Source organism: Lissotriton vulgaris, chromosome 12 (genome assembly GCF_964263255.1).
Source record: "Lissotriton vulgaris chromosome 12, aLisVul1.2, whole genome shotgun sequence".
NCBI lineage: Eukaryota > Metazoa > Chordata > Amphibia > Caudata > Salamandridae > Lissotriton > Lissotriton vulgaris.
This window is the reverse complement of record NC_141700.1, coordinates 391,585,437-391,607,473: the sequence shown is the minus strand read 5'-3', so window position 1 is coordinate 391,607,473 and position 22,037 is coordinate 391,585,437. Positions and strand designations below refer to the sequence as shown.

General features: G+C 45.7%; 1 protein-coding gene across 3 annotated transcripts in view; it reads left to right on the top strand.

Annotated features, from left to right (window-relative positions):
* Positions 1-22,037, top strand: part of SNX20 (sorting nexin 20) — a 126,511-nt gene that overhangs the window by 48,534 nt on the left and 55,940 nt on the right. For 2 of the 3 annotated variants that reach the window (XM_086945159.1, XM_086945160.1), the window contains one exon: positions 11,820-11,974. In XM_086945159.1, coding sequence (XP_086801285.1) covers positions 11,926-11,974 — 49 coding nt within the window. In that variant the 5' untranslated portion in view covers positions 11,820-11,925. Of the gene's footprint in view, positions 1-325; positions 757-11,819; positions 11,975-22,037 lie in introns of those variants that run through there. The other variant, XM_086945158.1, reaches the window with a different exon arrangement.

Here is a 22,037-nt window from a genome sequence, read left to right as displayed (position 1 = left end):
AGCTGGTTGTGTAAGGACGCACGGTCGCCAAAACAGAAATAATGGCTTGTAAAGGATCGCTTGTAAGTGATAAATGCCTAATAAACTGCGGCCTTAATTCTTCCATAAAATAAACTGGTGTGGTCTGAATTTATTGGGATTCGGGCGGTGCGACCATGTGGGGGGTGCCTCTGCTGAGCCCCCCTTGGGATGTTAAACGCTTATGAAGCTGCATTCGCTACTCAAGTGAGCTCCCAGGCAGGAATCTGTGTCTGCTGTATACAGTGACGACATGGAGTTAACCTTTGGTTTGGCAGTTATCAACACAAGCTGGCGCGTGCGTATCACAGCTGCAGCCACTAGCCAGTGGATTTACACGAGACCACGACTCCCTTGCAACGCCACTGAATACGAGCTGTTGTTGAGGGTATAATGTGCGCGCGGAAGATATTGTTTTTAGAGAGGCATGCCGCAGAGCATTTCTCCTCACAGCCGATGACTTCCCCATACCCTGTCACTTGTGCAGGGTTCAGGCATACTTTCGCAACAGGGCTGCTGTGCCAGTTTCGTTTTAGAGTCCACGCCCACGCGTCACGCTTGAATCAGACGTCAAACTAAGTGGCTCAGCTCCTCTGCCCTCTCATACTTCTCGTTTTTAGCAAACAGCGCTATTGTTTCTCTTCTCTGCACACCCTCCATGCACGCGCCCCTTTCGGAAGAGAAGAAATACACAGCTTTTCATGCCCTGCTGAAAATCACTTTTGACAGTCTGACGAGGTGAGTATTTGCAATGTATTCTGCGATATTTTTAATTACTTACCGTACAGTTGAACATAAAAAGAGCGAAGCGTGTGAAGTCTTCCTTTCAGCGAGCGCCGGCCCTTTAGCGGGTATATTTTATTTCGAGTAATATTAGTGATGAACATTTTGGGTTGTACAAAAAGCCGCTGGAGACCTCCAGGCATCCGGATGCGCATAGGAAGATGAACAGCCGAACGGCTCAGTTGATTGTTTCTAGGAGCGGGCGGGTTCAGGATCTGTTTTCATTTTTCTCCTCAGCCCGAGGCCATGCTCGGTGCAAGAGTGAAATGTGGCGCATCTGTGAGCCGGAGCAGCGTGCTTCTGGATTGAATCCGGACGCACTTTGGGTGAGCGGCAGGGCGCCTCAACAGGTACATTTAGCCCCCCCCCCCCTTCCCTTCCAGGCAAAACTGAAGTGGCCACCTGTGTTATATGGCTGGGTATGTGCGGGCATAGGCAGACATATATACGTATTTGCTACGAAGTTTAAGCAAACGTATATTGACATTAAGGTCAACATTTCCAACAGGTACCACAGGCCCTTTCAATGTATTTCCGCCTCTACAACCTCCCATCATATTTAACAGGCACAGATGTATTGTCTATTTGCAGTGAATCGCAATCTACCATTTTCACTGTCTGGTGTGAGACATTTCTGAGTACCCAACTCTGATTTTGTGTTCATAGTATGATCCTATTTTTAATTTCATTTCGTTTTATTTCGGGAAAAGATAATCTATGACATCCTTACATATAAAGACGTTAAAACTTCAGTATACACAAACTAAAATCTAAAAAAAATATCTTCTATTGAATTACCTATACCAGTAATGACATGCAGCCTCATTACATAGTACAATGCATGTAAAGAAATAGAACAAGAATCAGTACAAGTGCTGTTATAATAGGAATTTACAGGGGCATCTGTCAACTCTTCTTAAAAATTCACCACATCCAGATTATTGTTATCTTCTTGTAGCTGATCCGGCTCTCACTTTCCACAGTCTCGAAAAGGAAATTCGCCCTGCTAAATTGGACCCAATTAGAGGAAGAATCTATCCACAAAAGGAGAACTTGAGACATGTGTCTCTGGACTGAATTAGAACTGATTAATCAGCTTCTAACAGGGACTGTTGAACAAACATATATTTCATTCTCTAAACCATATAAAGGGTATTTGCAGCAAATGGACAGATTCCCTTGGCATTTCCACGTAAGGACCTTCACGAGGATAGCTTCCAGCAGAAAGTTTAGACAAGGAGTTCAGAGTTGCAGGGCTTTGGAAGTATCCATCTCCCAACCTTCGGGAGATGTGCTCTGTAAACATCAAGGGGAGAGGGAGAAAGTGCTCTATATTCTTTTTTTCTGATGTTTTTCAGAGGTTTTTAGCAATCTTTTCCCAAGAGGATTTATCAACATTATTAGACTCAGACTAACTATCAGTTCTACCAAGTTCAACCAGGGTGGACCAAAGTGGAGTAAAGAAGCCTATTGTAATGTCTTACTGTAGGACAAAAGGGCCCTCCACCCTGCCAGGAAAACTTTGCTTCAAAATGAGAGAAAGCGTGAGCCCAGAGGACTAGTGGTTGTAGAGCCTCGATGGAACAAGTACACTTTACGTCAAGTGCACTTCTCTGTGATAACTGCTTTAAAGTCTGGAAGACTGCGTATTCTATAACATTTATTTCGAGTGGCATCTGGTTTAATCAAATGTGTCAGCCACCGCAGTGCAGCAGCAGAAAGGATTTTTGTCTCTGCGTTAAACCGGTAAGCTGGGAAGAGGAATTGATACTGGAGTATTCTACTTTAAAGTTCTGAATAGATAAGATTTCAGACAGAATTGATAAAATGTAATTGACTCTTGAAGATGTGAGCAGTTTAGTTCCCCCACCTTTTAAATCAAAGCCTGCGATAGCCAAATTAGTTACTACTTCCTGCTGTCTGTCATTTAGATAGACCCCCGTGCTACATTGTTTCTCAACTGGCAATACTTTACTTTTGCCACCATTCATTTTCATTAATTAACTGAGAGAGTGCTGCTCAAAATCCACCACAGACCTGCTGAGAGTATTCTCTGTGCTGGCAATCCGGACCATGTCAGTAACATATATATAATGAACAAGATTAGTTTCAAATCAGCTTTTGAATATCCATATTTACCACTGATAAAGCGGCAGGTAAATAATTAAAATGTTAAATATGGGAGGGGCTAATGTACATGCATGTCTAACTCCCAACACTTGCAGTGTTATCAGAATGCAGGTAGAATATTGTGTTAATAAGGGCTAGTGTTATATCATGCGCACATAGAGTTCCTTCAAAATTAATCTTACCACATTGTGGAAGGCACCCTCTCAGCTGGAGATGTCAAATAGTGGCAGCCTTCCTTTTTGTGGCGATATTTGGTGATTCTAAGGGATAGCCTACAGCACCATGGCCCCGTTGCCAGCCGAACCTGCAGAAGTTGGCTACAAAAGAGTTTTCATAGCATTTTTCATTACTATCAATAAAGGAAATTAGTTAGCATTTCTTTGGCCTCCTGCTATCAACTTTCTGCACATTAGCATAATACCTGTCTTAACTCATGATCAAGATATGGATGAATAGACAGGTATGGGGTTGAAAACAGAGACTGGTGACGTAGTAGTAGAAGTTCATAGGAATGACGTCTAACCATGGGGTCTCCCCTTTGTCTGTTTGCTAAGGCGTTTACAGACTTCCAAATTGCTAAAGATGAAGCAGGGACTCTACATGCTACAGCTATCTCTAGTTTTCTTTTTTTTTTAACTAATCGCAGGGCTGTCCTCACCCTGATGTTAGTATTGCCTCAGTATACAGCCTAGAAGAATGGAATGTTAGGATTAAGGAAAGGTATGACACTCAAAGGATCCATGGGGTCTTCTAATGCCCTTAGATATTAAGTGTCAGAATCCAGTCATGTTTGTCTCAACTAAGAGGGCTTTTAGGGAATCCCACTTAACTTCATTCTAAGATCCCTTTCCTATAAGTAAGGTCTCTCTATTCAGTTATCAGGCAAACTATGTGTGCCCTTACTCATTCACAACTTGGACTTACCCCTTCTAATAATAACTATTCCTTCATTTGATGGCTTTCACAATCTCACTCCCCCCTTTCTTTGTGTGGAATGCCTACTGTGGGAACTAGGTCTTGTAAAATGTGCCCAACTTCTATCAGACTGTCAGAGAAACAAGTAATCTCATCTACACAATAACAGTTCTTCCAAATAAATAAATGTTCAAATGTTCAGATAATAGTTTTCATACTTTCTGGATACACTGTTCGCCTCACAGTCTCAATTTACTCACATTGTATTGATGCATAGCTACATTTTGCCACACACGAGAAGACTGGGCCCTTCCACAGAGTGTTTGGACTATTCTAATAAACAATAAAGAGTAGATTGTGGTCACTCATGGCCATATCCAGGATTTCACATTACCGGGGGCAGTGGGAATGGCAAGAATGCTGCTAACCGTTTCTGCTAAATGTACATTTCACCTGTAAATTACATGAGTGGCCATTCGTAGGACTTTGGCCATATAAAATACAAAGGTGCCCTGTATTTTAGAAACCTTACAAAACCCCTCTTGGGTTTAAATGATGGGTTAGAAATGCACAGGATTGGGTCTAATTCTGAATTCTCTACGGAAGTTGGCATATATACTCACTACAAGCATCAACATTGTCCAGGATGAGCAAGCTATCCTGTTTGGTTTAACATCTTTTCAAACATCTCAAGAATAACTTGTATTAATTGGTCCACACTACTCTGCTATAAATATGATAGATTCATATAGTTCAGTCCTTGGTTCGGTATCAAAACAATAATTTGGAAATCCTAGCTCTTACTTTCCAAAAGTTCAAATGAGCCCTTTTATTATTCCATGCTTGTAAATCACTTTAAAGTCTTCCCATTTTGCCTTTTATTCTGTTTTATTCAGTGCCGGCTGGTGAACTTTGAAAGTGGTGAGGCATAAATACCTGCACCTAAATGCACTGAGCAAGAGTTTGAGCGTGACTATTTGTGGGTAAATTTGAAGAAGTACTACCACCACATTACCTTGAAGAACAGGGCCAAATAGCACATTTATACGCCCAAGCTCCTTATAAATATCCTTGACACATAGGTTCTGGAAGGCACTGATTACATATTACCATAATTTTTATGCTCTAACAACTAGGCTTCACCCACAACAACGCTGTTTGTGGGCTCGCCTACCACAACACAGTTTTGAAATAATTGTTGCAAAACACTACCTTTTTCAGCACAATGCCCCAAAATTGGAGACATTGCCTAAGTCAAAATGTGGCATAAGACCACAGCAATGCTTTGATTCCACTATATGCAAAAACAACAGTTGATGGACAGAATGCAGAACAATGTCATACATTCACCCCAGTACAGAGATCTGGGCCTAAATCCATCGTTTTTTTGCTCACCACACCACCCCAGTTCAGACATGGCCATATGCAAATCAGCCTTGACCCTGTGCCACAAGGGAACAGTCCAGCCCGAACTGCCAAGCCATGTCTTCCCTGGACCGGAATCAAGCATCCTAGGACCGGTTTCTGGCTATCAGCCGTCTTCAGCCAGGATAGCTTGACTCCAGTGGTGTGGAGAGCACAGGATTCACGTCTGAGCATACCCATCCCACTCGGGGTGATAAATGTATAAACAACAGTTGATGGACAGAATTCAGAACAATGTCATACATTCACCCCAGTACAGAGATCTGGGCCTAAATCCATCGTTTTTTTGCTCACCACACCACCCCAGTTCAGACATGGCCATATGCAAATCAGCCTTGACCCTGTGCCACATGAAAACAGTCCAGCCCAAACTGCCAAGCCATTTCTTCACTGGACCGGAAGCAAGCATCCCAAGACCGGTGTCTGGCTATCAGCCGTCTTCAGCCAGGATAGCTTGAGTCCAGTGGCGTGGAGAGCACAGGATTCACGTCTGAGCATACCCATCCCACTCGGGGTGATAAATGCAAAAACAACAGTTGATGGACAGAATGCAGAACAATGTCATACATTCACCCCAGTACAGAGATCTGGGCCTAAATCAATCGTTTTGTTGCTCACCACACCACCCGAGTTCAGACATGCCCATATGCAAATCAGCCTTGACCCTGTGCCACATGGGAACAGTCCAGCCCGAACTGCCAAGCCATGTCTTCCCTGGACCGGAATCAAGCATCCTAGGACCGGTTTCTGTCAATCAGCCGTCTTCAGCCAGGATAGCTAGACTCCAGTGGCATGGAGAGCACGGGACTCACGTCTGAGCATACCCGTCCCACTCGGTGATGAATGCAAAAACAACAGTTGAAGGACAGAATGCAGAACAATGTCATACATTCACCCCAGTACAGAGATCTGGGCCTAAATCCATCGTTTTTTTTGCTCACCACACCACCCCAGTATCCGAGGGCCGGTTTCTGGCTATCAGCTGTCTTCAGCCAGGATAACTTGAGACTCCAGTAGCGTGGAGAGCACGGGACTCAAATATCTCGCCCCCACCTTAAAGCTCTGAACTCGCTTTCTCTTGAGGCCAGAATCCAATGTAAGCTGGCTTGCATCACCCACAAGGCTCACTACTCTAATACTGGCTGTATTTTAAGGCAAAAATAGATATCAACAATTTTATACACAATTTCTGTTGTATTATATACACTTATATAATTAAAAAAGTGATGGTGTCATCACTTTTTTAATATATAAGTGTATATAATACTACAGAAATTGTGTATAAAATTGTTGATTTCTATTTTTGCCTTAAAATACAAATATATTCGCATTGTGTATATACAGCTTCCTTTCTTGGCCTCTAATTTTAAATTACCCACATTGCCATTGTGCGTTTTCTTTATCAGAAGTACCTTGCATTCGCCCACAGGAGCCACTGTTTTTGGTTAAAACGTTCACCCAGGCTCCAAGTGAGTATGGTTCCCTTGTTTCCCCTCCCAGTTGTCAGAGCCAATCCTGACACTGCTTTCTTGTTGTTAGGTTACAAAGCAAACAGAAGCAGATGATGGACGGAGCGCTGAAACTTTTCAGACACTCACCCCCAGTCACAGATCTGGGTTGAATCCATCATCGTTCTTTAGCTCGCTTCGCCACCCCAGTTCAGACACAGCTATATGCAAATCAGTCTTGACCCTGTGCCTCATGGGAACAGTCCAGCCCGAACTGCCAAGCCAATGTCTTCCCTGGACCGTAAGTAAGCATCCTGGGACCGGTTTCGGGCTGACAGCCCTCCTCAGCCAGGCTAGCTTGAATCCAGTGGCAAAGTGAGCAAGAGAACCACGTCTGGGCACCCCCTGCCAAATTAGGGCGAACAAAGCAAACACAGGGAGATGATGGACGGAGCGCTGAAACTTTTCAGACACTCACCCCCAGTCACAGATGTGGGTTGAATCCATCATCATTGTTAGACCTGGCACCATTGGCGTGGGTCTCCCTTCCATTTTTTGGTGCGTCATGTATTTTTGCTGGTGTTAAATGCTTTGGGCACAGTGCCACTACTGTCTAGTGCCACAGTGCAAGTCCTACTGTAAATGAATGTATCAATTGGTGATTCCATGATTGGCTCTTTGGATTACTTGTCTGACCCTAGTACAGTGCACCAGGAGTGCCCAGGGCTTGTAAATCCAAATGCTGCTGGTAGGCTTGCAGAACTGGTTGTGCACCCGTCAGAAGCAGCCTTGTAAAATGTGTCTAAGGTCTGCCATTGCAGAGCCTGCATGCATTCTGGTACTGTCATGCTGACTGGGCAAGTGCACCCACTTGCCAGTCCCTAAACCTTCCCTTTTCTTCATATTAGACACCCCTATGGTAGGCCCAAGGGCAGGGTGCATTGTACGTATACAGTAGGACATGCCCTGGTGTGTGGCATGTCCTAATAGTGAATTACAGCCATTTTCGTTTTTCACTATTGCAAGGCTACCTGTTCTCCATAGGCCAGAATGGGCAGTTAGATTATTACATTCTTATACTCCTAACTGACTCCGGGATCATGGTAGAAATTCGAGTTTAGTATGCTGAACTCAGAATGATAAAATACATCTTTTAGTGAAGTTGGCTCTAACATTCTGTGTTTGAAAATACCACTTTTAGAAAGTAAGTACTTTCTTGTCTAACCATCCAAAGCCTGCCTCTGCTAGGTTGTGTATTCCTTGTCTGTAGTTTGAGTGACAGGGCTGGGGGATTCCAAGAGACAGAATGAGTCATCCCAGTGGTGAATAGAGAGATCTGCATCTAGATGGGTGGAGGAGTTGCACCTGAACCTGATTAGTGCGGTGCCTGCCTTCCTGCTTGCTCCACCTCCTGGGGTGCGGCTGATGTCTCTGCCCTGCACTGTGAAAGAAGAGAAGGAATGATGTCAACAAAGTGCTCCAGGGCTGTGCTTGCCTTCCACAATGATGGCTCCACTTCCTGTGGGGTGTCTGATGTTTCTGCCTTGCACTATGAAAGGAAAGAAGGAGTCCTGTAAACAGAGTGTTTCAGAACTGGTTTGGACTGGGCAAAGGCCCCTCTCCCCTCAGAGAACAAAGGATTATGGGGTATAAATATTGGGACCCTGATCCCATGAAATTAGATCACTTTTGGACTACAAGAAGAAACCTCTGCCGAGGAGAGGATCCTGAAGAAACTGAGGAGAGACTATTCCTAAGCTGAAATGCTGCTTAGTGGATTGGCCTTCAGTGATTGCCTGACTGCCAAGGAGAGGAGAAAAAAACTTTGTGTGCTTTGCTTTCAACTTCTGAAGGATCTCCAAGGGCTTGGAAAAGAGATTGCCTCCTGCTAAAGTCTCAGAGACAACAGACTTCACCCCCCAGCTCCCCAGATTTCATTGGAAGTGCCTGCTGCTGTTTTGGGCCTTCTGAGGGACTGCGTGTCGCAAAGAGCTGGAAGCGCGACTCAATGAGGAAGAAGCGTGTCGCCGTCGCTGCTGCTGCCGTCACATCTCTGAACAAGGGTGTCGCCGCTGGAGCTGTCGAATTGTGCCGCATCGAGAGAAGTTTCCCCCAACGAAGAGGAAGCACGTCGCAGTCGCTGCTACTGTCGTCGCACTTCTGAACAAGGGTGTCTCCACGGGAGCTGTTGCATTGCACCACATCGAGAGAAGTGTCTCACAACGAGGAAGAAGCGTGTCGCCGTCGCTGTGGCTGCCGTCGCATTTCGGAACAAGGGTGTCGCTGCTGTCGCTGTCGCATTGTACTGCATTGAGGAAAGTGCCTCACATCCCCAGAGAAGCACGCCAATGTCGTAGCTGCTGCCGTCACATTTCTGAACAAGGATGTCGCCGCTGTAGTTGTCGCATCGTGCGGAAGCTTCACGCAACCGTCAGAGAAGAGTGTCGCAGCTGAAGCTGTTGCCATCGCATCGGTGAACAAGGGTGTCGCCGCTGCAGCTGACGCATCGGAACAAGACTTCTCGCATCATCAGAGAAGTGTGCCGCATCTGGAAGATCTTCACGTCTGTTTTTCTTTACACCGGAACTTTGCCGCATTTCCATCGCTGCAACATTACTTGTTGTGGAACCGCAACGCATCGTAAGATACGTTGACGCAAAGTGTCGCATCTTAAGAACTGAACTGAACTAAGCTAAAACTACCATCTTAAGTATAGTATTGTGTATTTTTGTTGTTATAGTCTTCTGTTAAATCTATATAAAGAATACTTATTTTTAATGTACAACTGTGTGGTGACCTTCTGTAGTGTTGTCACCGGGTTACTGTATGTGGTCACTAGCTACCAAAGGGGTGAGCAGGGGTTATTTTAGGAGTGTACCCCTTACCCTGACTAGAGGCAAGGGTCCCTATTTGTCACAAATACCTACCTGTGCCAACTAGAGACCCCCAAATCTAACAATCGTTCTTTAGCTCGCTTCACCACCCCAGTTCAGACAGACTATATGCAAATCAGTCTTAACCCTGTGCCTCATGGGAATAGTCCAGCCTGAACTGCCAAGCCATGTATTCCCTGGAAAAAAAATAGAATATATACATTTACTACTGGGGATTGGAGGCACAAATATATATTGGGGGACCTGAAATATGGGGGGCAATGCCCCAGTGCCCTAAAAAAGGAGCCACCCCTGTTTTAATTACCTTTCCGAATACTATTGAGTAGCCCTGTTTATACAGACGCTCAATGCCCCATATCTTTTGTAACCAAACAAGGACTTTGTCTTCCAAAAGTTTGTTCCAGTCTTTACCTCTTCGTAGGTCAGCAATGTTACAACTACACATTTTAAGGGTGTTACAATGACTTTAAGGGTGTTGCAAACCTTTTGCAATATTGAGGATTTGATAACTGGTTGTCAGAATACTTTCTTAAAATCTGACTCAATGATGCAAAGTAGGGAGGTAGGTTGAGCAGGAGTTCGATGGCATAGCTGACAAAAAATGGAATGGAATGGAATGGAAGCATTGCCATTACTAGAGTATAGAATAAACCCAAAGTCAGTAACAAGTAGTGAAGCATTATAGGTCATGTCAACCTGCTGTAAACCTAAAGCCTTGCACATATGCAACCTTCATTTTGTTTGCCAAAAGGAATACAATTAGGATTATTTCAAAATGTAGCTTAATAGAGATGGGACTAAATGAGGCCTTTTTAGGCCTCAGAACTGAACTGAGGCTCTTGTCGGAGTTGACAAATGTCGCTCCGTTGCATTTAAGCCCATGGCAAGGACACCGTTCATCTATTCCATTTTAAATAAAGTACCTTTCCAATGAGAATGAAAAGCGTCCTGATTTTTCCTGACCCCATTGCATATATCAGATCTGATTATTGAGGTGCACCACCTAATTGACATGTGCCAAAGTTGGGGGGGGGGGGGTGCTGTTGCTGCTGGTTGAACAGCCAGGTCTTGAGTCGTCTCCTGAAAGTTAGAGGTCTTCGGTTTGTTGGGACTCTGCAAACATACTGCTACTGTGAGGAACTTCTCTGTATTAACCTAGGGATTCCTTTTGACATTGGTTTGCACATAATGCATCCATTTGGGAGCATTTATATTTAGTGGGCCTGAACAGTGTACGGTTCCTAAACTATTGCAGGTGCTTTGTCCCCATCACATATGCGGTATGGAATCAGTCTGCCCAATGGGGCCGTTATTACTCATCAGTGTTTGAGATGCAGGAACTGGGGCAAATTCAAATTTCCCTAAACCAAGAGACAAAAAAGAGTGGTGTGAAACAGTATTTGAATTTGCCTTACTAAGTAGAGCTTTTACTGACAGTAAAAAGTTAAACATTGTTTTCTATCTCTGAAAACTCTCCACAAAACTCTCCTTGATTCCCTTCCATAGAGTACTACCGTTTCCCTATGTCACCAGCTGCTGGTTTGGGTCAGCAAAACCAAGGGCTCTGAAATACCTTCTTGGACAGAAGCACCCAACTCCCCAACCCAGAGGCGAGAATGTCTTTGCACACACTTGTTGGTCTGCAGATTACTCATGTACCTACCTAACGCTGGCAGTGACATCTAGTCTTAAACACATATAAAGCAATCTAGCACTGTATATGTATAAGATTTATAAAAACCAACGGCCAGAGAAGTAATGGAAAAGATACTTAGAGAAATGTGGAAGATGCTCACTGTTATTTCAGATGTGTGGTTAGATGATCTAAGAAGGATATACCTTAAATTTTGCAATAGAAACCAACCACAAGATTTTAAAGCTGCTAAAATGACTGCTCTTGATAGTATTCCCAGGTTTCTTTTTTAAGAGAAGGTCATGACTGCCCATCCCACAGCTCCACTGATGACTGAGTTGCTACCGGTAGTGGCTGAGGTTTGTGTTGGAATCTTTGGGCTCCTGGATCAGCGGGAGAATACTGGTGTAAGTGGGCTCTACATTCAACAAGTAGGAGAGCAGTTGGGATAAAGTGACTGGTACATTAAACAGAAAAAAATGTTTTTTAAAGAGTGTAATAATAACAGAGTTCTGTTTGGACCTGCGTCTATACGTTGACATCACTAACGTGTATCTTTATGTGTTCTGGCAGATCCGTGTTTCAGAGCGATGACACCATTTGCCAGGAGGGATACCCCTAGCTGTGAATGGCATGACTAGCTTACCATAGGACCAACCCCAGTTCGAGAAATTCCAGAATGGAAGCAGCTTCCGAGCCTGATAATCAACATAATGCTTCTCATTCAGGTTGGACTTCTAATGCTTTGTTTTCCATTTGTAGATAATCTCAGAATATTCTAAATCTAACTGACCCTTATACAACAAGCATTTGCAATGCAATAGGTCTCGCCTTAGGAAAGTTGGAGCTATTGGTATGGTAAATGACAAATTTTTAATTTATGTGTTTTTTTTTTAAATAACATAATTAATAGCTTTGTCATTTACAATGCCAATAGTTATAACTTTCACAAATGTGACACCTATAGTAATGCAACATGTTTTGTATTTACGTGACTTACATGTGTTGATATTACAAATAAAAATGGCTTTTATTTATTTTGATTAATTAATACTTAAAAGTGATTCTAATTTATAATGGCAATAGCTTAAACTTTTGTAAATAACTTTTGTGAACATTATGTTTAGTGTTCTCACCTTCTAAAGCACTCGCATGCATCAGGAGGTGCAGGGGTTATGTGTGAATGCTGATCTGTGGAAGGGTACCAAAAGGTCTGTTCAATTTGCGGAAATGGATGTCTGCAGGTATGAATGACTGCAGGTGAGGCAGTATGGATGTCTGCAGGTACGGCTGCAGGTGTGGATGTCTGCATGCTTGCTCCACGTGTACCTGTATTCGGAGTGCCTGTGTGTGTAAGCCAAACATACTGGCTTTAACAATCATTCTTTTCACTGAAAGCCTCTCAGTTTGAAGGCGTTTTACGCATATACCATTCGGAGAAGCTGCCACGGTCACAAATGCTGCCCTTGCACATCCGCTAGCTCACTCGCCAAGGCCCAGCTACCAATGAATGCAGATTCAGTGGCCAGCACCAATGCCCTCACTCAGGCTCCATCACTACTAAGCACAGAGGCTCTCTGCTTTCTCTCCATTAACCTCCATCCTCCAAGAAGCCTTTGACTTCAGCCTTAGTCGTAGGCCCAGAGAAGGCATAATGGCATTAAGTATCCACTTCCCTGCTACACTGAGAACTGCCTAAACCTTCTCCGATCTCACAGATCATTTACTGGAAGAGTAAACTGTCCTCTTCATAGAAACACATTATTTATCCCACTAAAGTAGTCAAAACGTTAAAAGAAATATAAAAAAAAAAATATTTGTACTTGGAATTTCAACTCTGATCATTGTAGTGGAAACGTGTGGAATCGAGGCGTGTCTGGTGAAGGTTTGACAGATTTGGTTTTAAAAGAAAATACTTTTCCTATATTGTTTTTCCTGCCTTAAGCAAGTAGCGAGACCAAGATGATAAATAGATTGATGCGCTCAAAATAAGTTCTAGAAAATTGCTTTTTGGCACCAAAATAAAGAATGAAGGAGAAAAGTTCTTACAAATATTTTCTAAGATGGTTCCTGCAGCCTGCCTACAAGAGTTTGCCTAGATTGTCTATGCCTACTGCATGCTGGTGAAGAGGTCTGTCAGCGCCAGAAGCAATGAAGACAGAGAAGGCAAGGGCCAGATTCATGAAAATAGGATTTTCATATAGCACAAGAGCAATTCTTAAAAGGCAGCACATTGTATCCATTCATGAAAAAACCTTACATGCTCATTAGAAACCACCACACTCCTCGCCGGAGAGACAGTGAACGAATTAACAATCCACCAAACACCCAACTCATGTCTTTTTGAATTTGCAAGTTGCAGCACCCAGAAAAAACACATGCCAACATTTTAGATGACGACATTTGGAGATTAAAAATAAATAAATAACCGGGAGAATGTATTTCTCCCATTGACTTCCGAGGAAGAAGATTTAATTTCACGCAGGAGACTGACAAAATAAAGCCATATTTTGATACTAAAATCAAAAGCCTTCCGCCCAAATTGGTTCTATTGGCATGTATGTCAGAAAGGGCGCGCAGTGTCTTGAAGGTATGACGTTACTACCCACAGCGCAATCCATAAATACAATTTGTTGATTTGCCTTGAAAGTGAACTTTGCAGTATTCGGTCAGACATAAATGTGGTATTTTATTCCGTGCAAGTAAAATTCGAGAGTATTTTCAGCGAGACTATGGATTGGCTACACTTGCTACAAAATCTACCGTCTGGTGCAAAACCTGGAGATTTAGGAAACACTTTTTACAGCTCAGGGCTGCACCTGATGAGCACCAAACATTGTGAAAAGGGTAACCGCACACCATTAACTGGTTCACTGCTGTAGTCACACACTCAGAGGGAAGCATTCTTCTGCAAGACTGGTTGCAATAGACCCAATTAATGGACATGCAGCATATAAATACAGCAATATAAATATCTACATGTGCCTGTTACATGCTGCTAACGCTGTATGTCAGCGCCAGATACAACGTGGATCGAGCTAACAAGATCCTTTTCATATTGCACAAGAGCAATTCTCAAAATCGGGCACATATTAACCATACAAATATGTTTGCGGAATTCGAAAAGTATGAAAGGAAAGATTTATTTTTCAACATTAATATAGGTTTCAGCATTCTTGCAAATTCATGTTTACATCACCGTCTACTCTAATCAAAATATTACAAAGGCGGCATTCAAAATGTATTAAAATAAACAAGTTGCCTCTACTTGATTCTTACTTAATATGCAGCACTCCAGGCTGACCCTCGTGTGCCTTTAATTCACCACCGCAGCCCAGGGAGTTTCTTCAAGTTCCCGCCGGGCCGCCGCGCTGCCTGCGGCGACCCGGAAGCGGTTGGGCAGCCGGCCAATCCCAGCGTGGCCCCAACCGGAAGTCCCGCCTCCATCCCGGCGCGAGAGAGAGAAGCCACTGTCCGAGGAGCCCCGAGGGCTCCTGATCGAGTCCCGGTCCCGAGATGGGGACCGGGTGAAGAGCGGCCGGGCGCATGGGGAAGGCGGGGCTCTCATGTGGTGAGAGCCCCACAAAGCGCTACCGCCACCCGAGAGCCAGAACCGCCGCCGAGCACCGCCAGAACAGGTGAGTGTGTTGAGGGAGAGGAGGGGTGAGTGGGGGTGGGGTGTGCGCGTGTGTCTGTTGTAGTGTGTCTGTGCGTGCGTGTGTCTGTCTGTGCGTGTGTCTGTTTAGGGGGGGGTGCGTGTGTGTGTGTATGCAGTGTGTGTATGTGCGCATGCGTGCGTGAGCCTTTCTTTAAGGGGGGTGCGTGTGTGTATGCAGTGTGTATGTGCGCATGCGTGCGGGAGACGCGAGTGTGTGTATGTGCGCATGCGTGCGGGAGACGCGACGTGCGCGCTCACGAGCTACAATCTCCAGGAGGACAAGCTCGTCACAGTCTGCTGTCCACATTCCCCGGAAAGGGGCAACATTAGTTGTCTCCCTAGACAGCAAAGCTTCGCTTTGCTTTCGTCTACGCGAGACCTAAAAACCTGGGCTTATTATGACTATTTGTATGAAAAACACCACAATACCCATGCATCTCTTAGTCATTACTTGTGTTCATGTAAAACATGCAAAAGTGTCACTTAGCTTGCTCTTTATTCAGTGTGAAAGTTGACAGTACTGTCGGACATCACATGGCTGTTATCAAGATCAAATTAGTTTGTGAGTGTGGGGAAGGATTTTTAGAAAACCATTAATTAACAATTGTTCAATGGTTGAGATACCCTTGACAGCCCTGATTCCCCAATTTATTGTTCTGGCAACTATACAAATCCCTGCATTGTACCACATAGCCACAGAGTTGCATTTAGGGTTCAAGTCTGAGTTTTTTGTGTACATATTGCCAGCTCGTGAGCATGGCTCTAATCGAGGGATTGTCTCTAAAAGATGGATTAAACTTAAGGCTACACAGTATGCAGTGGATTTTGTTTTAGATCGACCTATGGTTATGGAGACTTGAATTGTAGATGTAAGTAGGTTAGCTGTGATAGTTGGTGTAGGCCTTTGTATACAGTTACAGGACCTATTCACAAAGGTAAACTTTCACTTTTGTATAAACATTTTTGGGAGATTCACAAACTACGAATTAATAGTAAGTTAACAACTGTGGAGACTCCACAGCCAGGGCAGAGAACTCTGCACATAAAAAGACAGGACAGGTCTATCATTTTTTGTGCAGAGTCCTGTGCCTGATTGCGTCATAAACGTACTATTAACTCATAGTTTGTGAATACCAAAAAAACAGTAAACTTACACAAATGTCTAGCAGACTGTGTTCTAGATTGACCTATGTGGGTGGAGACTTGGATTGTTTCTTGCTGTGACAGGTGGTATAGGCCTTCGAATAAAGTTTCAGGGCCTAATTCACAAGAGTAACTTTACAATGTTGTGTAGATTTACCATTTTGTTGGGATTCACAAACTACAAGTTAATAATAAATTTACGACTGCAGAGACTCCACAGTCGAGGTGGAGAACTCTGCACATAAAAATATAGTACAGGCCTAGAAGAATTAAATAGAGTCTGAAGCGAGTCTCAATCAGCTGATAAATGTGTCTAGGGTAACCCTGGCCGCCGTATTATGCTACGCTCGCGTAGCGTGTGTAGTTTGTGCTACTACGCGCTACGCGAATTGCACGTAGCACTGTGCAAAAACGCGTAGTGCAGTGGGTATTTTTTGCTCGCTCGCAGTCCTCAACGTCAAGTTGGCGACCGCTAGTGAGCAAAATCAACATCCCGGCGAGACTTTTTCCTCGTTTGCGATCAGCAACATCAAGTTGCCGATCACAAGCGTGGAAAATAAAACTCCCAGCGAGATTCTCGACTCTGGGAGGTCAGGTTTCTCATTGCGAGTGGTTACATATGCTTGCGACCGCTCACGGTGAGAAACTACAAGTCCACGTTGAGAATGCTGCTGCTCGAGTACAAATCTACTCGGGCGGCAGAAACGACTGCTTGCACTGTGCAAGATGCCGTTTGCAATGATTGCACAGTGCCGACAAGCATCCAGCACTGTGCAATCAATGCGAACAGCATTTTCCCTACCGCACTACACATTTCGCATAGCTTGCGTAGTGCGAAGTGCACTTCGCCTAGATACGTGTAGCGCTACTACGCAAACTACGCCCAGGGTTAGTCTAGGGAATTGGCCTCAAGGGTACCCAATGTGTTCAAATATATCCGTGATACCTCAGACAATCAACAGATATTAGAAAAGCCTGTTTAAGAAACTTCTTGAAAGAATTGAAAAGGGCCATCATTGTGCAGATCATATCTGCCAAAATGACCTCCAAACTCTGTGGCATACCTACATGAAAATGTCACAGCGCGTCACTGCAGCAAATTATGCAGCACTGTGCCATTTAAAGAACACAGGGATGCACTGTATTTACAATAATATGGTGCACCCCAGTGTTTTGCCTTGCGCTGGAGCTATAAATAGCTGCCTGATGCCAACACACACACCCTGGCACCATAGTGCAAGGGTGCCTGCGTTGCAGATAATTATTGTTTATGTGCAGGAAGGTGTCCCTTCCTGCACATAAACAATCAATAATGAAGATTTGCTACTTCTAGGTGTTCTGCATTCTGCAGCACACATAGAAGTAGCAAATCACCATTAGTTAATGATTGTTTATGTGCAGGAAGGTGCCCCTTCGTGCACATGAAAAAACAATCATTAAAGGCATTTTGCTCTTATTATATGTGCTGCAGAATGCAGCACACATAGAAAACACAAAAACGATAAAAAAGTGTTTCTTCTTATTGCGCCAATCTACCCCTGCTTTTGAATGGCACTAGTTTTTGGCACTGCTTCAGATTTACAGATCCTTGTAACTCTGGGTCAGCGTCAAAAAGCAATGAGTGTTGCTGTGGAACGCCCACAGCAACACCCATTGCGAGCCCCTTTAATGCAGAAAACTGTGTGAAAGTGTACAATATTTACAAAGCGGTGTTAAGCCACGCAAGGTAGTTTAACACCACTTTGTAGATATGAGCATTGCGCCACCGGAACGTCGTATACAAGTGATGTTCCGGTGGCACATTCGCCTTGCAAATTTGCCTCTCTGTATCTTTTTTTCTTTTTCTGAATAAACCCCAAGTAGATTAATTGTCCTACTTCCTGGCATAAATATGGAGAACAATGTGGATTTGTGTTTTTCAGTGCAGACATACTTGGTTAGTTTACTGACGGAAATGAACAAACCACTCAGGAGAATGCCTCTCCCATGTTGGGTTTCCTCTGGGACATCACATGACAGATGGCACTTTGTGGAACATATATACTGAATCAGAAAACATTTCATAAAAATCAAGTGTTCGGCTGTGGTCAGGTTCTGTGGTATGAGGCTAGATTGTGTTTCCTCGCTTGAATGCTAGAGCAGGGAGCAGGGGGAGCGACCGTGATGGAAGGAATCCAGACGGTCACAGGATAGGAGAGGACGGGGCTGGTGTAGTCGACAGTGTGTGGGAGGGTCAGCTGGGAGGCGGGGTCTGGGAGGAGACACGGGTGGAAGTAAACACACTCTGAAATGGCCGTCCGGTAATAAACCGAAACTGGGGCACAGCCGGAGCTCAACTCGATACAATACGGAAGGCTCTCCTTGCTGCCTGCTTTGCCTGACCTGATTCCTGCAGCCTGCCACCCCGCTACAGCGCACCACTCAGCGCCTGGTATCGTTCTTAGCCCACATTAATTTAATCCAATTTGCATACAGCCACGAACTGCATAGCGGCTGAGAGATTTAACTTAGAAGCATTTTTGTATATCTTTGGCAACATTGTATCGAGTTGAGCTCCGGCTGTGCCTCAGTGTCGGTTTATTACCGGGCGGCCATTTCAGAGTGTGTTTACTTCCACCCGTGTCTCCTCCCAGACCCCGCCTCCCAGCTGACACTCCCACACACTGTCGACTACACCAGCCCCGTCCTCTCCTATCCTGTGACCGTCTGGATTCCTTCCATCACGGTCGCTCCCCCTGCTCCCTGCTCTCACAACGGAAGGCTCTCCTTGCTGCCTGCTTTGCCTGACCTGATTCCTGCAGCCTGCCACCCCGCTACAGCGCACCACTCAGCGCCTGGTATCTTTCTTAGCCCACATTAATTTAATCCAATTTGCATACAGCCACGAACTGCATAGCGGCTGAGAGATTTAACTTAGAAGCATTTTTGTATATCTTTGGCAACATTGTATCGAGTTGAGCTCCGGCTGTGCCCCAGTTTCGGTTTATTTCCGGGCGGCCATTTCAGAGTGTGTTTACTTCCACCCGTGTCTCCTCCCAGACCCCGCCTCCCAGCTGACCCTCCCAGACCCCGCCCCCTCCACCATCCATTTATGGCCAATGCCCCCACGCGCAGCGTCCACGCGCTACGGCCGCGCCGAGGGGCGCCAAAGGTAAGCCCGTCTACGCCCGTCCGCGCCTGGACCGCGCCCAGTGCCATACCCCCTGGTCCTCGTAATGCCCACCCCTCCCGCATTTCTTACGATACCACCACCCTCCTAGCCCTTAACCCCGGCCGTTCCCCCAACTGCGTCCAAGCCGCTCCTGGACACACCCATGGACCCTTCTCCTGCAACTCCTGCAAGTTCGACGGCACCAATAACAACTCCTCATCTACGAACACACAACAGATATCCGACCCCAACCACCTACAATGCATCCTGCTCAACACCCGCTCGGTCCACAGACACGCCATCGACCTCTGGAATCTACTAGACACCATCTCTCCGGACGTCGCCTTCCTAACAGAAACATGGATGAACGCCTCCTCAGCCCCAGACATCACCATTGCCATCCCGGAAGGCTATAAGATCATTCGCAAGGACCGCACCGGCCACACAGGAGGAGGCATCGCTATCGTCCATAAGAAATCCATCCGCATCTCAACCAGCTCAGACGTCAATCTCGCCAACTCTGAACACCTTCACTTCCAGATCCACATCGACCCCAAGACCACACTCAGAGGCACCCTCCTTTACAGGCCACCGGGACCCCACGCACAATTTAGCGAAGACATCACGGACTCCATCACTCCACACGTGCTCCCCTCCGAGGATTACATCCTTTTGGGAGACCTCAACTTTCACCTTGAAAAGAACAATGACCGTAACACCACCACCCTTTTGGACAACCTCGCGAACCTCGGACTTAAACAACTTGTCACTACCCCCACCCACATCGCAGGTCACACACTCGACCCTATCTTCACCTCCAGTAAACATGTCTCCTTCAGCCACACCACAGCTCTCCTTTGGACTGACCACAGCTGCGTTCACTTTACCTACAACAAGCCCACATCCAACAACCACCCCCAACCCACTCTGCAAAGAAACTGGAACAAAATCACCATCGACCAGATCTCCTCATCGCTTCTTCAAATCCCCCCAGACCACTCCTCAAACCCCGACCAAGCAGCCACCAACCTCACCCAATGGTTATCCAACAGCGCCGACATCCTAGCACCACTGAAAAAACGACAAATCAAACTAGGCAGCAAGAAGGCCTCCTGGTTCAACGATGATCTTAAGAAATCCAAGAAACTCTGTCGCTCCCTTGAGAAGGCCTGGAAAAAAGACCCAACCACCAGCACCAAGGACGCCTTCTAAAACGCCACCCGCACTCACCACCAACTGATCCGGAATGCCAAGAAAGCCGCTTTCAAGGACCGACTAGATAACAACGCCCACAACAGCAAGGAACTATTCAACATCGTCAAAGAATTTACAAACCCCGCAGCCAACTCCAACGACATCACCCCCTCTCAAGCCCACTGCGACTCCCTAGCCTCATTCTTCCACAACAAAATTGCAGACATCCACAACAGCTTCGACAACCGACCCGAAGACCAACCCACCCAACCCCCTGCAGGACCCCCACCCCCTTTGAACATCCTCAATGACTGGAAGCCAATCTCCACTGAGGACACCATCCGTCTGATGAACTCTATCCACTCAGGATCCCCCACAGACCCATGCCCTCACCACATCTTCAACAAAGCAGACTCCATTATAGCACTGCACCTCCGAGACGTCATCAACTGCTCCCTCAACTCCGCAACCTTCCCGGAAAGCTGGAAACATGCCGAACTCAGCGCCCTCCTGAAGAAACCCACTGCTGACCCCACCGAACTCAAAAACTACCGCCCTATTTCACTCCTTCCATTCCCGGCCAAAGTCATCGAGAAAGCGGTCAACAACCAGCTCGCCGCATTCCTCGAAACCAACAAATCCCTCGACTCCTCACAATCCGGCTTCCGAGCCAAGCACAGCACTGAAACCGCCCTCATCGCAGCAACAGACGACATTCGAACTCTACTGGACAATGGAGACACAGTCGCCCTCATCCTCCTTGACCTCTCCGCAGCCTTCGACACGGTCTGTCATAACACCCTTCTACAACGCCTCAGAAACGTCGGAATCCAAGGAAAAGCACTGGATTGGATCACCTCGTTCCTTGCCGGAAGAACCCAGAGAGTCCGCCTCCCACCATTCAAGTCAGAGGCCACTGAAGTCATCTGCGGCGTGCCACAAGGATCGTCACTCAGCCCCACCCTCTTCAACGTATACATGAGCCCCCTCGCAACCATCGCACGCCAACACAACCTCAACATCATCTCCTACGCTGACGACACTCAACTGATCCTATCACTCACCAGAGACCCTAACACTGCCAAAACCAACCTGCATGAAGGAATGAAAGAAGTAGCCGAATGGATGAAGCACAGCCGTCTGAAACTGAACTCAGACAAACCAGAAGTCCTCATCCTAGGCACCTCCCCCTCCGCCTGGGATGACTCTTGGTGGCCAGAGGCCCTTGGAAAAGCACCCATCCCGACGGACCACGCACACAACCTGGGCGTCATCCTGGACTCCTCACTCTCGATGACCAGACAAGTCAATGCCGTTTCTTCATCTTGCTTCAACATTTTGCGCATGCTCAAAAAAACATTTCGCTGGATCCCCACTGAAACTAGAACAACAGTCACCCACGCTCTGATCACGAGCCGACTGGACTACGGAAACACCCTCTACGCCGGTACCACCGCAAAACTCCAGAAAAAACTCCAACGCATCCAGAATGCTTCAGCCAGGCTCATATTAGACATCCCGCATAAAGAACACATCTCTGGTCACTTGAAAAACCTCCACTGGCTCCCCGTCAATAAGAGGATTACTTTCCGGCTCCTAACCCACGCACACAAAGCACTTTATGAAATCGGACCCGAATGCCTCA